Source organism: Lipotes vexillifer, unplaced genomic scaffold (genome assembly GCF_000442215.2).
Source record: "Lipotes vexillifer unplaced genomic scaffold, Lipotes_vexillifer_v1.1 scaffold778, whole genome shotgun sequence".
NCBI lineage: Eukaryota > Metazoa > Chordata > Mammalia > Artiodactyla > Lipotidae > Lipotes > Lipotes vexillifer.
In genome coordinates, this window is record NW_006774127.1 from 1412996 (window position 1) to 1427404 (window position 14409).

Consider the following 14409-nt stretch of genomic DNA (forward strand, 5'->3'; position numbering starts at 1 on the left):
CCTTCCTTTGTAGAGCAGTCAGGGAGGCAAGGGCAGAGTAGGGGCTGCTGCTCTAGGACCTGAGCTGGGTGGGCCTTGAGTGGGCCAGTCGGGGAAGAGAGGTCCCCCGCTAGAGCAGTCAAGAACGCGCGCGCACACGCGCACACACACACACACACACACACACAGACACACACACACACACACACACCACCCCCCACCCCCCAGCAGATCGCCTTTCTGGAGAGAGAAAAGCCTGCCTCCCCCTAGAGGCCACAAGGTTCTTCATTGTTTCTAAAAGCAGAAAATCAAGGCGGAAGTGTTGGTATCTGATTTATCAGTTACTGTGAAATTTCTTTTCTTGCCCCTTATTAAGAATTCTGTGTTCCTGATTTGCGTTTGGTGCTTATGTTCCTTTGCAGGGAGATTGTAGATAACACCAGCAAAGAAAACGGGATTGACATCATTATGACTGATAGGACCTTCCACCTGATCGCTGAATCCCCAGAAGACGCCAGGTGAGGCGCTGTGCTGTCGACTTGGTCATGACTACGTCCTCGCTCCTGTGCAGGCCCGGACATCACACGGATCACTCTTGAGCCACTACTGGCGCTGAAAAGATTTTAGTTGATTTTCTAGTTGGGTTTTTCTCTTAGGATGGTTGAAGAACTGAGAGTCGGAAGAGATGGATGTACTTGTTTCCTGGGGACTCTTTCACTGGGCACTGTGTTCCATACAGTAAGCACACAGATTTCCAGCTTCACATGCCACTGGAGAGACCCCTTGTTATTTACACTCAGGCTTTTATTGTCACCAGCAGCATATATAAATTGTGCTGCTACACACAGTGGAAAGCCACCCTCTGGAAGCTTCTGAGCTTTGAAAGGGAGCAGCTTCTGTTTGCTTAAGGATTGAAAAAAACAGGAACATTAACCCGTGGCTGTTTAAACAAATGCTAGGACTGTGGCGTTGGGAGGGTGCTTAAGGCCTTGATAGTGAAGAATTCCGTCGGCTGGAAGAGATAGTTAACACTTAGGGAACTTACTATATTGCAGGCAGTGTTCCAAAATGCTTCACATATGTTAACTCATTTCATTCTCACAACAACCCTATATAGGGTATCACTGTTATCCAGTTTTACAGAATAGGAGACTGAGGTACAGAGAAAAGGTAAAGTAACGCAAGCTCAATTCTATTGAATGGAGGCACGAAGCTTCTTAAGGAGCTTAGATTTTTGACTGAGCTCAGAGGACAGTGGTGTCCCTCATTGGCTGGGGCAAGTTGTCCGACTTTTCTGGACCTTGGTTTCCATCGTAGTGCTGAGATGTGGCACAAAATTAAGAAGAGCTGGTGTGTGCTTCTCCGTGTGATGCACGGCAGGGTCACGCAGTGGAGCATCTGTCTCTGTTCCTGCTGCCCTGGGGGTGTATAGGGTCACGTTGGAGATGCCTGTCATCCACTCTGAGCAACGCCAGAAAATTCCTTCTGATTTATGAGGCTGACATCCTTTGGCTTGTGTTCTTCACTTGGCAGCTCAGAAAAATCACTAGAATCTTCTAGTGAGTTCTCGGGGCCTTCACGACCGACCCCTCGCCCTTTGAATGTTTCTGTGTTGATATAACACCATGGTAGCATCATTAAGGGCAAAGAAAATAATTCTTCCCATGGGAACAAACTAAAACCCCACTTGGATCCATAAATTATGACACAAGCTGGAAAAACAAACAGACCTGGAATTAGAGCCCCATCATTCCGTCTGGGACTCCTAGAGACCACGTGTGGTTTTTTGCGGTCCAGGGGAATGCCCACAGCTTTTACAGCTGAATTGTAGGCCCAGCTGTCCTGTCTGTTTTGTGCCATAATGAATCTGCTAAATTTAACATTTGGAATATTTTAGCCAAGGACTTTTTGCCCTGACCAGTGGAACACATTTTTAAAAATTCCTTTTCAGATTTCAAGTTGCACTTGATTTAAGGGGCGAGATTTGTATTAAGGAGGTCACCTGTACAGATGGAAAGCACAGCAAATTTTATGTGGGTGTGTGTGTGTGTCTGATCCCGTGTGGCCTGCATTTTGAAGGTTTGTGTTGTTCAGTGTCTGATTTCGGATATTTTTGAGCTTTATAAAGCAATGACTGAAGTCTTGCCTTTGGGTTGACCAGAAGTGATGAACCAATTCGTATTAAGATGTTTCCCTTGGTCTCCCTACGAGTCTGTATATGTTGAGTATTTTCAAGCTCTTGGTTACATCTTACTCCTTCAGGAATCACAGGAGATAGATTTTAGTGCTTTGCTGTAAGTAACTTACATGACTTACCTTTAAATATAGGTATTAATTTTTTACTTAAATATCCCATTGGGTACCAAGTACTTTCTCCTCTGCCTTAGTTATAGGAGTGTGTATATGTGTCTGACTAGCCCCCTCCAGGAAAAGGATGTCCTAGCATCTCTCTTACATTTGGTACCTCTCACTTTAGTTGCTTAATAAACCATGGATGGATGAACTGACAGAGACGGATGGATATTCATGGTCATTTTCCTCAAGCACGTATTGTGTTTCTAGTTACGTCATGACTTTTGTTCTGCTTGACTTTTCTGGAGTTGACGTGTTTTCTTTTATTATCTGATTCTAACGTGGCTGCAAGTGAGAAAACTCATTTGAAATGAAGATAGAAGAGTTCTCTGGTCAAAATAATTTTCTACTAGATCTACTCCAGGCAGTTGTTTTCTATTTCCAGCTCTCCTGTGGTTTTATTCACTTAAGTGGAAATCCTATCAGGTGGTTGGAAACCCCACCTGGAAATGAGCAGGGAAAATAGACATCCAGTGGCCACTCTGAGATGATGCTCTTACGTTGGGCTTCTTACCTCGGAATTTAAAATTGAGAAGGCACTTGAATGTTCCCTAGGTTATAAATAAGATCTTCAGTAAAGACCCTTGATCTAAGTGCGTGGGTAGAACTGAGGATTTCATTTTTTGCTGCCAATTTCTCTAGGAACTTACCATCATCATTATTAAATGTTTACTAAGGTCCTTGGGGCCAGAGGGAAAGGGTCTTCCCACTGATCTGAAGTTGCATCAGATGGTACTTAAAGGCACCTGGGCTCGCTCTTCTAACTTAGCTCCTCGGTATTATGAAACCCACATGTACCCGTGAGGAGTAGACATATTAAAAGAAAGTTGCTCAGAGAGGATGTCGTTTTCCCAGAGGATGTGGAGAAGGGTGTCACTGTATTGCATGCGGAGGTTGGCCACCCCTTGACTATTGCTCTCTCCTCCCCACAGCCAGTGGTTTAGCGTGCTGAGTCAGGTCCACGCATCCACGGACCAGGAGATTCGGGAGATGCACGATGAACAGGCAAACCCGCAGAACGCCGTGGTGCGTGAGCCTGGGTGGTGTGTGGCGGGAGGCGGCCTGCCAGAGGGGACCGGGAATTTGTAGACAGTCTTTTTTGTTTTTTGTTTTTAATAAGAAATAGTATAATAATTAGAGAAACGGGAACATCTTGGTTAAAAATCATATAGAAAAACAGGGTAAGTTATAGAAGATTGTAAGTAGTAATAGATTACAATTCTCCCACCTCAGAAAAAATTCCAATTTTTATGAAACCGTGGAGGCCCGTTACACTTTTCTCCAAAGGATATAGTGAATTCCAAATTCTTTCTGACATCACTCTATCCCAGGCACATAAACAGAGCCACAAAAGCATATTTCAGAGATGGTTTGATTTTCTCACAGTTATAAAATTTGATGATAGATCATAGTGTAAATCAGAAAAGCTGTATGATTGAAAGAAGTTTGTAAGCACCCTTCGCTGAAAGTATTTTAGGAACAAGACAGAAAGATTCGTTTATACTTTATTTAATGAATGGACTGTAGATTTTACCCTGTCTAGAGGCTCTCTATACTGAATGAAGGGGGACGTTTCCTTAGATAACTACTATTTTGCAGTGAACACACAAAGAAGGCTTTTTTGTTTGCCTGTTTAGAGAGTCATCATCTAGGGGTGTTACCATGATGTGTGCTATACCTGAATGGTTCTCTCAGTTTCTCTGCTTTTCACTTCTTTCCAGGGCACTTTGGATGTGGGGCTAATTGATTCTGTGTGCGCCTCGGACAGCCCTGATAGGTAAGCTCAGGTGTGACTCTTAACAAAAGTAACAGCTGGATACCTGCGTGCGCCCACAGGCTCTATGCTCTGGGCTGGGGAATGACTCTAGGCTGTGTGTTCCCACCTGGTCAACCCCAGCAATCAGAGACTTCCTTCTTGGTACCCAGTTTGGCCTCATCCGCAGTCTTCCTCTCTGGGTGTCTTTGGAGTGCGGTGGGTTGGAGACGTCAGGAGTAGGGGAGACCTTGGAAACCTAATTTAGACAGTCATACAGGGACAGACTTGGGACTCATGCAGGATGAAAATGCCTGTGTCCCAGCACAGGGGTGGGTGTAGTTCCCCTTTCTAAAATTTAGTAATGAATTTGAAAAGGATTTTGATGGCAATTTATATGTGGAGTATTAATAAATTAAACCACAAACATTTATTTTCCTTGACATGCCTACTTTACCTGTGCCCTTAAAATAGCATGTGTTTGGTTCTGTTTTTTGAAGGCGGATCATCCTCGGTGACGGTCTCGGGGGTCTCTGTACCCAGTGACCTTCGTCTTTCCCATCTCTATTTTGCTTTTCAGCTTAGGAATTCTGAGTACGGATCACAATTGACTTCTGCCTTCAATGACATAGCTTTAGAGAGAGAATAGAAATGTGTTCAAATTGACAACAAAAATAGTGTCTCCTGGGCCGAGTGAGAATTCCGGGGCGTCCATCGCCCCACCGTTGACGAAGGCTCTCCTGAACCATAGATTCTTTGTTTCTACTAGTCACCCTACACCTTCTCACACCTGGCTCAGGAACCTTTAACACGTGTGTGTCACGTCAGTGATTAAAGCCCAGATGCTTGTTCTGACAGTCAAGTTCTGATCTGCGTCTCTCTCCTCCTAAACCCCTACATCAGGCAGGCTGGGCACGCGACGATCCATGCGAGAACCTTCCATTCCTACCCAGGCTTTTCTCTCTTCCTCAAATGCTCGCCTTTCTTCCTTCCCAACTACAGAAAGATCTTGTTTAAGAGCCTATGAGAGACTCAGGGCATTGCCAGCTAAAAAGAGATGCAGGGGAAAGTAAATTTCCATTATTAGGTTATCCCTGCCTGGGAAATGCACCCTTGTCAGATTGCATTGAAGGCATGGACCCAGGTGGCTCTTTGTACCAGGCATAATCAAGTGGATGAGATGTTCCACTTACACCTATTTACTGACCCCCTGTTACCGGTATCTGACATTTCATTACCCACCCACAGAACTATTATCCAAAGCCATGCCCAGAGGCAGGAAGAAATTTACTTTGGAGAGGCATCAAAAAAAAATTTCCCCTCGCAGTCACCTTAGTTAGCCTTCCTGGAACTGAATTTCATCTGGAAAGTTCAGCATTAGGAAACGTTTTCCCTTCCAGGACCTTCAGAATGTGTTGCTCCAGGTTTAAAGGTTAATGAGGCATAAAATAAACCCTACAGAAATGAGCAAGCTTTGCCTTAACGTAAAATACAAATAGCACTGCTGTTTTTATCCCTGTGACCCATAAGCTGGGAAAAAGGCATTTTGTCTTGGGTCAAATGGAGGTGGTGATTTCAGTGGAGCTAAGAGGTTTTGCTTCCTTCTCGCCCCACTGCTCAGACCCAACTCATTTGTGATCATCACGGCCAACCGGGTGCTTCACTGCAACGCAGACACGCCAGAGGAGATGCACCACTGGATAACACTGCTGCAGAGATCCAAGGGGGACACCAGAGTGGAGGGCCAGGAATTTATAGTGAGAGGTGATGCCACCGATGCTTTTTTACTTGGAGTCGTGTTTTCATTTACACTGATATCTGCCCCGTTTCCATTTTGAGCCACTTTTCTGAGTAATTTTGCCTCTTGACATTGTTAAAAATCATCAAATAAGAAATGATTATGGCCGTTTGTAGCAGATATATACAAATCTGACCCATTTGTAAGCCGGATGCAAATTGTTACCTGGTATGTGAAGTTTCTCATCCTAGTTTCGAGCTGACACTTCATTCTTTCTTTCCAGGGTGGTTGCACAAAGAAGTGAAAAACAGTCCGAAGATGTCTTCACTGAAACTGAAGAAACGGTGGTTTGTGCTAACCCACAACTCCTTGGATTACTACAAGAGCTCGGAGAAGAATGCTCTGAAGTTGGGCACCCTGGTCCTCAACAGCCTCTGTTCGGTCGTCCCGCCAGACGAGAAGATCTTCAAAGAGACAGGTAAGCGGTGTGGTGTGCTCAGGACTGGCTGGGCCTGAGACATGGCCTGTCCAGTCATAGGAGGTGTGGGTTTGCTCAGAGCAAAGGAGTGAGCTTCCTACCTGGGGTGTTTACGTTCCCCGCCCCCCCCCCCAAAAAAATCTCTTTTGCTGATTTATCTTTTGAGACTGTCCGTGGTTAGCTATATGAACACTTGATATGTAAACCATAGTAAAGGGGTCCTGATTTATTGGGTTGCAGAAAGATTCTTCTAAGGGCAAGGAGATGTAAACAGACAGAAGTTCTCCTACAGGAAGCTTTATTTCTCTATGCCTGTATTTTTGTCTTTCTCACCGTTGTACCGTGAGAGTCCTAATGCAGCCTAAAAAAGGTAAACCCTGACTGTCGGTGAACATAACCTAGCATGATAAAAAGCGGTCATGTAAGGTGTTTTTTTCCTTTTCGGTATTACAAAAGGTGTTTCTAGGTTGTTTACTTTGATTTTTTGTTGCTAGTCATGATTTTGTGCTTTTGAAATACAGTTCCTCCATTCCAAAAAATACTCGTGTATTTTTTTACTGTAGTCACTCCATTCCACTTTCGGCTGGTTTCTGAACACCTGGACTGCTTGCTTGACCCAGTGGTTTCTTTTGAAGGGAGAATCTAAACGAAAGGAAGACAAGGAACAGGAAGGGAAAAAGAAAGTCAGCAATCTGAGGGGAGAGTTTTCACTCTTGTTCCAAAGCCTTGAACTGGACTTTAGTTTATGCCTGTTGCTTCTTGGAGAGCAGGCGTTACTAATTATATATTTATCATAATTCTGGGCTTATCATTTTAATGTTTGTCTTCCCTTCGCAACTGTAAATTCCACGTGTCTTTGGGTACCTTGTGCAGGGCAGGGCCCGTGGAGGAAGTCAGCAAGTAGCTATTGAATTAATAAAGGGGCTCAGGTGGAGATGGCCTGGGTGCTGGATTTCTGGGACTCCGGTACGGGGACAGTACCCTCGTCCCCCAGGTTCATGCTGCCGTGTGTGTGTGTGTGTGTGTGTGTGTGTGTGTGTGTGTGTGTGTGTGTGTGTGTGTGTGTGTGTGTGTGTGTGTGTGTGCGCGCGCGCGCGCGCACGCGCGTTGCTGTTGCAGGCTACTGGAACGTCACCGTGTACGGACGCAAGCACTGCTATCGGCTCTATACCAAGCTGCTCAACGAGGCCACCAGGTGGTCCAGCGCCATTCAAAACGTGACGGACACCAAGGCCCCGATCGACACCCCAACCCAGCAGCTGATTCAGGATATCAAGGTGAGTGGGAGGGAGCCCAGCTCATATCGAGTCACAGTAGCTCACAGATTCTCACCACGGGAACATCAAGACGTTTCTGTAATCAAAACTGACTCTTAGTTAATTTCGTGTTCGTGTATATCCTGGCTTTTAAAAATCTAAATGCTAGACTGCATTTAGAAAATGCAAAAATTGACATCAAATTGAAATTTGACACTAAAATTATCTTGTCTCTGGGGAGGTGTTACGGATCGCCACTGAGGCAAACCTGATTGTAGAGCTGTGTAGGCGGAGGGACAGTGGTCTGTAATTTGGGGTGTGGGGCTCCCCAGTCACAGGGACGTGGTGTGATCTGTGTTGGGGACAACCTGCATGTCACAGGTTCCACTTGAGCCCAGGTTGGGGACCTTCTAGAAGTAACACAATAATTCTACTTTCACTGCAGTTTCTAGATCACACAAGTGGATTCACTAAGAGCCCGCATGGGTCTAGAAAGCTTGGAATCCTTATCAGGTGCCTCCAAAGTCACAGAAGAATCTCCCAGGTGTCTGGACCAACACGGAACTTGTTCAATTGTAATTCCCTGTTTATAAAGATGAGTGGCTGTGAGTGTATATCGAACGAATGAACAAGCAAACGAATGAACCGTTAAATGGCAGCCACGAACAAGGACCGCGGCGCTCATTTTCCAGGCACGGAAACGGAGACATGGGATATTCCGGTTGCATTGCTCACTTAGCTGGTCAGCCCCTGATGCAGACGCAGGTCAAGGGAATTATTTTTATTCTGTTCCTCCAAGTTATCCATGTAGGCAGGTTCCCTATGCAAAGGAAAGAGCCAGAGCTGTGACAGAAAAGGTGCCAGAATGATAGTGAGGTGGGTATTTATTTACTGATGTACATCAAAGGAATTAAGCTAATTAGATCCAGGAGGCAAACCGCGCCTTTTTTAAAGGTGGGAGAGGGTCTAATATATCGGTAGTATATTATTACCCACCAAATTCAGGTCAGCCTCTTGATTCCAAAATGATATGTTCTCTGGGTGTTTGGAGCCAAATTCCTGCAGGTCAGTTATCCTACAAACTGCAGAGCTGTCCATGGAGCCCAAGGGGCTTGAAACTAATAATGTCATTTCTAGTCTTAAAAAACTGAAGTTGTTGAAGCTTTCTTGTGAAAAAGGAGAGCAAAAAAGCACATATCAACTGAACTTTCTCTTCAAAGCTATATCTTATTTACCCGTATATTTACTAAGTCGTTGGAAATCAGACATTAAAGGGTAAATAGAGTTTTAAGTGTTGAAACAGTGCTTCTTAAGAAATGAGACAAATATATTTACTAATTAATTTGAAATCAGACGTTAAAAGAGTAAATAGAATTTTGGGATATGAAGCAATGCTTCTTAAGAAATGAGACAGGTTGCCCTAAATAAGTCCATACCAATTGTTTTCAAGTGGTTAAAACATATTTCTTTCCGGTTTTCAATTGGCTATTATTGAAAAAGTTTCATAGCAGAAATGAACTTGCCACGATGCAATGATTCATTGCCTCTTCTCCAACTTTTCTGGTGATTTAAAGTTCTAAAAGTAACTGGCTTTTTCAGATCCCAAATTAATGCTTTAGGAACATAAATACATGATGAAATTCTCTGAGAGGAGCTCTTAAATTTCAGGAGTGAGAAAGGAGGCCCAAGGAAGAACAGTCTCGCTGATAACGTGTTAACGTGTCGTTTTCAGGGGGAGGGTACAAAAGACCAAGGAGAGAGCTAGCAAAATGTGTTTTTAAAATGAATTATAGACAAGGATGACATGATTTGGCCAAATGATTTATGGCTAAATAATTAGTAAGAAAAGTTTAATTTTTTTCAGTATATATAATTTCCAGAGAGAAGATTTTTCAATAACATCGCAAAATATGCAAATCAAAGAAAGAGAATGAGCTGTGTAAGAAAAATGTGTGTGTGTATGTGATTTGTCATCAAACGTGGCTTGTGGGTATCTTCATGCTTGAGATGATTAATGCTGGATTCCCACCTTCATCCCTAGACTACAGGCGTTTTGTGACTTGTGAAAAACATCCTCGTTCAGGAGGATGCAGATGGCTTTGTCCTTTTACATGTACGTTTCTTACGATAAGCTCGTGGGCTTTCCCTAACGGCTCTGTTCTTCTCAAGGAGAACTGCCTGAACGCGGACGTGGTGGAGCAGATCTATAAGCGGAACCCTATCCTGCGCCACACCCACCGGCCCCTGCACTCCCCACTCCTGCCCCTGCCCTACGGAGACATCAACCTCAACCGTGAGTCCCAGATTCCTCCTGGACCCTGGACACTGTGCTGTGGTTTCCCTGTTAACTCTTTAGCTCTATCGTATTAGCGTTAGTTGGTTATAGTGATGTCAGTGTTGTTGTATTAAAAAACATGCCAGCACTCCCCAGGAACGCAAAGTACCCTTAATCTATTGGAGAACCAGATCCTAAACAGTTGTCTTGCATGTCAAATGCGGAACCTGCTTGGCAGCAGACCAGCTTTTCAGTAAGCATTATTGCGCAGTAAAATAGTTTCGTTACTTGTGCACCTCTGTTTGGCTGATTCGAGTGTCCAGAGCAGGTGGTGGGCCCTGCATCCCCGTTCCTGCCTCTTGTCTGCCGCTCAGATTGTACCTTCTCCAAAGCCTCGTGTGACTCGTGTTTGTTGTGCTTCTCCTAGTGCTCAAAGACAAAGGCTACACGACACTTCAGGATGAAGCCATCAAGATATTCAATTCCCTCCAGCAGCTGGAGTCCATGTCTGACCCTACTCCCATCATCCAGGGCATCCTCCAGACGGGGCACGACCTCCGCCCTCTGCGAGACGAGCTATACTGCCAGCTCATCAAACAGACGAACAAGGTGCCCCATCCGGGCAGCGTGGGCAACCTGTGCAGCTGGCAGATCCTTACCTGCTTGAGCTGCACCTTCCTGCCCAGCCGGGGGATCCTCAAGTACCTCAAGTTCCACCTGAGAAGGTACGAGTGGCCCGGGCGGCGCTGCTCACGTCGGGAGTGCGGTGGACACAGTTCAGATAAGTTGCACCTGGAACAGAAGACACCTGTGTGGTCCTAGGTCACCCGAGCTGGCTTACGGGGCACAGATGACCTTTTTCTCTCTAAGCCACATGGGGCTGATCCAGGGACAGGTCCCTTTGGGTGTAGTGTCCTGAAGTGTAGGACGTTGATAAATTTAATTACCACTACTCTATATAAACAGGGAAAAAAGAAAAAATCCTTGGATATTTGTTCCAGATCAAACAGGTAGAGGCTGTCTGGTTCAGCTTCTGATTAACCGTGGAAAAAGAATTTTCATGCAATAGTATGAGGCACGTGGCTCTTTCCAATATAATAGCTCTGCAGGGGTCAGCTAGTAGCAGAAGTTGCTCCCGGTCATACTTGGGCTCTTTGGTCTTTGGATTTTCTCTCTCTCTTCTTTTTTTTTTTGGGGGGGGGGGGGGGTGGTTTTTTGTTTTTGTTTTTGTTTGTTTAGCATTTATTTTTTTCAACCAATGTTTTCTTTGTTTTTTTAGATGTTGGGGGGGGGGGGGGCGGTCCTTAAACAGCACAGGATGAGCTAGGGAAGTGGCTAGCGTTTGCTCTGCACTGGGACCCCATTCACCATGTTGGTCTGCAGCACGTTGAAGCCGCCCGGTTCCCCGTAGCCAGCCATCCTAGAATCTTGGAATTAAGAGTTAGTGTTTGGCTCCTAGGATACGGGAACAGTTTCCAGGAACCGAGATGGAAAAATACGCCCTCTTCATTTACGAATCTCTCAAGAAAACCAAATGCAGAGAGTTTGTGCCTTCCCGAGATGAAATCGAAGCGCTGATCCATCGGCAGGAGATGACGTCGACGGTGTATTGCCACGGCGGCGGCTCCTGCAAGATCACTCTCAGCTCCCACACCACAGCCGGGGAGGTGAGGGAGAGGCCCAGCTGCCCACGTGCTTGCTTATGTCAGGAAAACTGGGCGCAGTTAGGCTGGCTGTCGTGCACAGTTGCGGCTGGCATGGTGCAGCTGCTCGGTAACCAAGGAAACAGACGTAATCCTGCTAATCCGAGAAGCAGTCGATACCTAGTAGAGATTGCGGACCTGACTCAGATACGTCTGCTCTGACAAGGGTTTAGCCTCTCACTTCTGCAGTGTTTTTGTTTGCCACACAAATATCTAGCACGTTGGGTGAACATGTTTTCATTTTTCCTTCTTTTTTTAATTTAAACTTAGTACCGTAAAACCAGTTGGCTAAAAGGAATAGTGCAGTAAAACCCGGAAAAGCTGGTATAGCAGAAATGTCAGTGGAAATCGCTACGAGTTCGTGAATTTATCAGGCAAACGGGCTTTAGTTTTCACGCGCTTACGGGTTTGCAAGAAACCGGCCGGCATCTGCCCCTAGCTGTGGGCAAAGTAACCTGTGTTCTCTTTGGCAAGGAAGAGAGAGAACTGATTTCAAGAGAACCAGGGAAAACTGCGCCTTGGAGGTTCCGTACACGACAGTGTTGGGAGGTTGCTTGGACCCTCACTTTTGCTGGCAGCTCCCTCTGGGTTCTGACGAAGGCATATTCTAGAACCACAGCTTCGGAAGCTGAAGTCCCCGTGTTTTCCAGGTGGTGGAGAAGCTGATCCGAGGCCTGGCCATGGAGGACAGTAGAAACATGTTTGCGCTCTTTGAGTACAACGGACACGTCGATAAAGCCGTCGAAAGCCGGACCATTGTAGCAGATGTATTAGCAAAGTTTGAAAAGTAAGTTCCTTCTCCCTGAAGTGCCAGCCGATTAGAGGAAAGACGTTAAGAGCAAGAGGGTTTGAACTTTGATTCCATTTTTGGCTTCAGGGTACCTTTGAGTTCATCTCATTTTACCTGTGTTAAAGCATATTTAATTTCTCATCTCTCTCTGCTGCCTGTTTCTCTTGATTCCTAGATAGAGCCACTGTCTCAAATAGGATTCACCCCGTCATTGATCGTCTACCCCATTCTTCTCTCCGTGTCCTGCTGTCACCCTTATCTTGGAATTTTCTGCTTCTCAGATTTTCACTTGTCAATAGCTTTGAAGCTGGACGAGTGGGCAGAAGCCAACTTATAAACTCTTCAAACTGCATTTTGTATCTCTTTGGACCTACGATATTCACATCCCCCAAGTAACACAGAAGATATTCCTCCTTTAGCATGATGCCAGTACCAATGACGAGACTCCAGCTGGGCTGGGCCCTGCCCCTCCCCAGCTGCATAAGGGGGCAGGAGTAGCTTTAACTAAGAAATGTGTCAGGGGACCAAGAGGTTTAGAACAGCCCCAAACTTCCAAGTCCCAGAGGAAGTGACCTCCTCTCCTCAGGGTGGGCCTGGTCTAAGTGCTTTGCTGGAAATAAACCAAAATGGGGTGGGTGGGGGGGAGAGGGATTATTCCTACCTTCTGTAAACATAGCCTCCCAGACGTTCATGTCAATTTTTATAAATATTATTATAGTTTGCGAGCTGGCAAAGGGAATGAAGGCATAGGCTTTGTTTCTTTGCTTTCTATGCGTGGCTAGGACCAACCAGACCGGGACACTCGGGAAATACTCGTTAGCTCGGTTTACCTGAAGGCTGCCTGTTTGTTGTCTTAAAGTCAAACTAGGATGAAAGTGTGTTTCTGTTTTTCACCTCTGGGGAAATAAAATTAGCAGGGAACTCTGAGAAGCTTCACCCTGGCTCTATTTTCTCTCCCGCCATCCCCATCTCCACCCTCTCTGCTATCTGAGCACAGACAGGATGTCTGAATCCTTGCCGAGAATACACCGTATGTGGTGAACTCCCTGTGGGTCACCCATGGCGCATTTCTCATTTTGCTTTCTGCGTCTCTCTCAACTTCCGTCTGTAGGCTGGCTGCCACATCAGAGGTGGGTGACCAGCCCTGGAAATTCTACTTCAAACTTTATTGCTTCCTGGACACAGACAACGTGCCAGAAGACAGCGTGGAATTTGCATTCATGTTTGAACAGGTACGTGGAGCTCTTAGGCTCCTTTGCAGACGAGCAGGGGCGAAACCCGTTCCTACCCCTCCTACGTTAACTGCTAGTCCTTGGAAATCACGCGTGGCAGTAGGATTCCCAGCGTGGACAGGGCCAGCTGCTCTTTCACTCATTTGTGGAAGGAAGCTTCTACACGTATTATGTGAACTCCTGGGCCAGGAACTGTTCTAGTTGGGACAGGGGAGAGGGTACAGGGGGAGCCGTAAGAAATAAGATAGATATACGTGTTCAGTGGTATCCACGCGAGGGAGAACCTTAAGGCGGCACGGGAGGGTTAGGGTACAATTTTAAGGAAGGTGGCCTTTGGTGGAACAAGGGAGCAAGCCAGGCGGGCGTGGTGTCGCACAGCCATGCCTGGCCCATAGCACCGCTGACCGCCTTGTTGCAGGCCCACGAAGCCGTCGTCCACGGCCACTACCCGGCACCCGAGGAAAACCTGCAGGTCCTGGCTGCCCTGCGGCTGCAGTACCTGCAGGGAGATTACACGCCCCACGCCCCAGTGCCGCCCCTGGAGGAGGTCTACTCGCTGCAGAGACTCAAGGCCCGCATCAGCCAGTCCACCAAGAGCTTCACACCGTGTGAGCGGCTGGAGAAGCGCCGCACGAGCTTCCTGGAGGGGACGCTGCGCCGGAGCTTCCGGACGGGGGCGGCGGTGCGGCAGAGGGCAGAGGAGGGGCAGATGCTGGACATGTGGGTCAAGGAGGAGGTCTCGTCTGCGCGGGCCAGCATCGTCGGCAAGTGGAGGAAGTTTCAGGGGATGAGCCAGGGGCAGGCCATGGCCAAGTACATGGCCTTGATCAAGGAGTGGCCTGGGGACGGGGCG

At 46.5% G+C, this 14409-nt stretch overlaps 1 protein-coding gene across 1 annotated transcript in view; it reads left to right on the plus strand.

Annotated features, from left to right (window-relative positions):
- Positions 1-14409, plus strand: part of MYO10 (myosin X) — a 223371-nt gene that overhangs the window by 204340 nt on the left and 4622 nt on the right. Inside the window, exons 28-39 of the mRNA XM_007448889.1 lie at positions 402-497; positions 3264-3357; positions 4053-4108; positions 5706-5848; positions 6106-6300; positions 7420-7577; positions 9726-9849; positions 10259-10556; positions 11291-11498; positions 12185-12321; positions 13436-13556; positions 13975-14408. Of these exons, the coding sequence (XP_007448951.1) occupies positions 402-497; positions 3264-3357; positions 4053-4108; positions 5706-5848; positions 6106-6300; positions 7420-7577; positions 9726-9849; positions 10259-10556; positions 11291-11498; positions 12185-12321; positions 13436-13556; positions 13975-14408 (2064 nt within the window). The remainder of the gene's footprint in view (positions 1-401; positions 498-3263; positions 3358-4052; positions 4109-5705; positions 5849-6105; positions 6301-7419; positions 7578-9725; positions 9850-10258; positions 10557-11290; positions 11499-12184; positions 12322-13435; positions 13557-13974; position 14409) is intronic.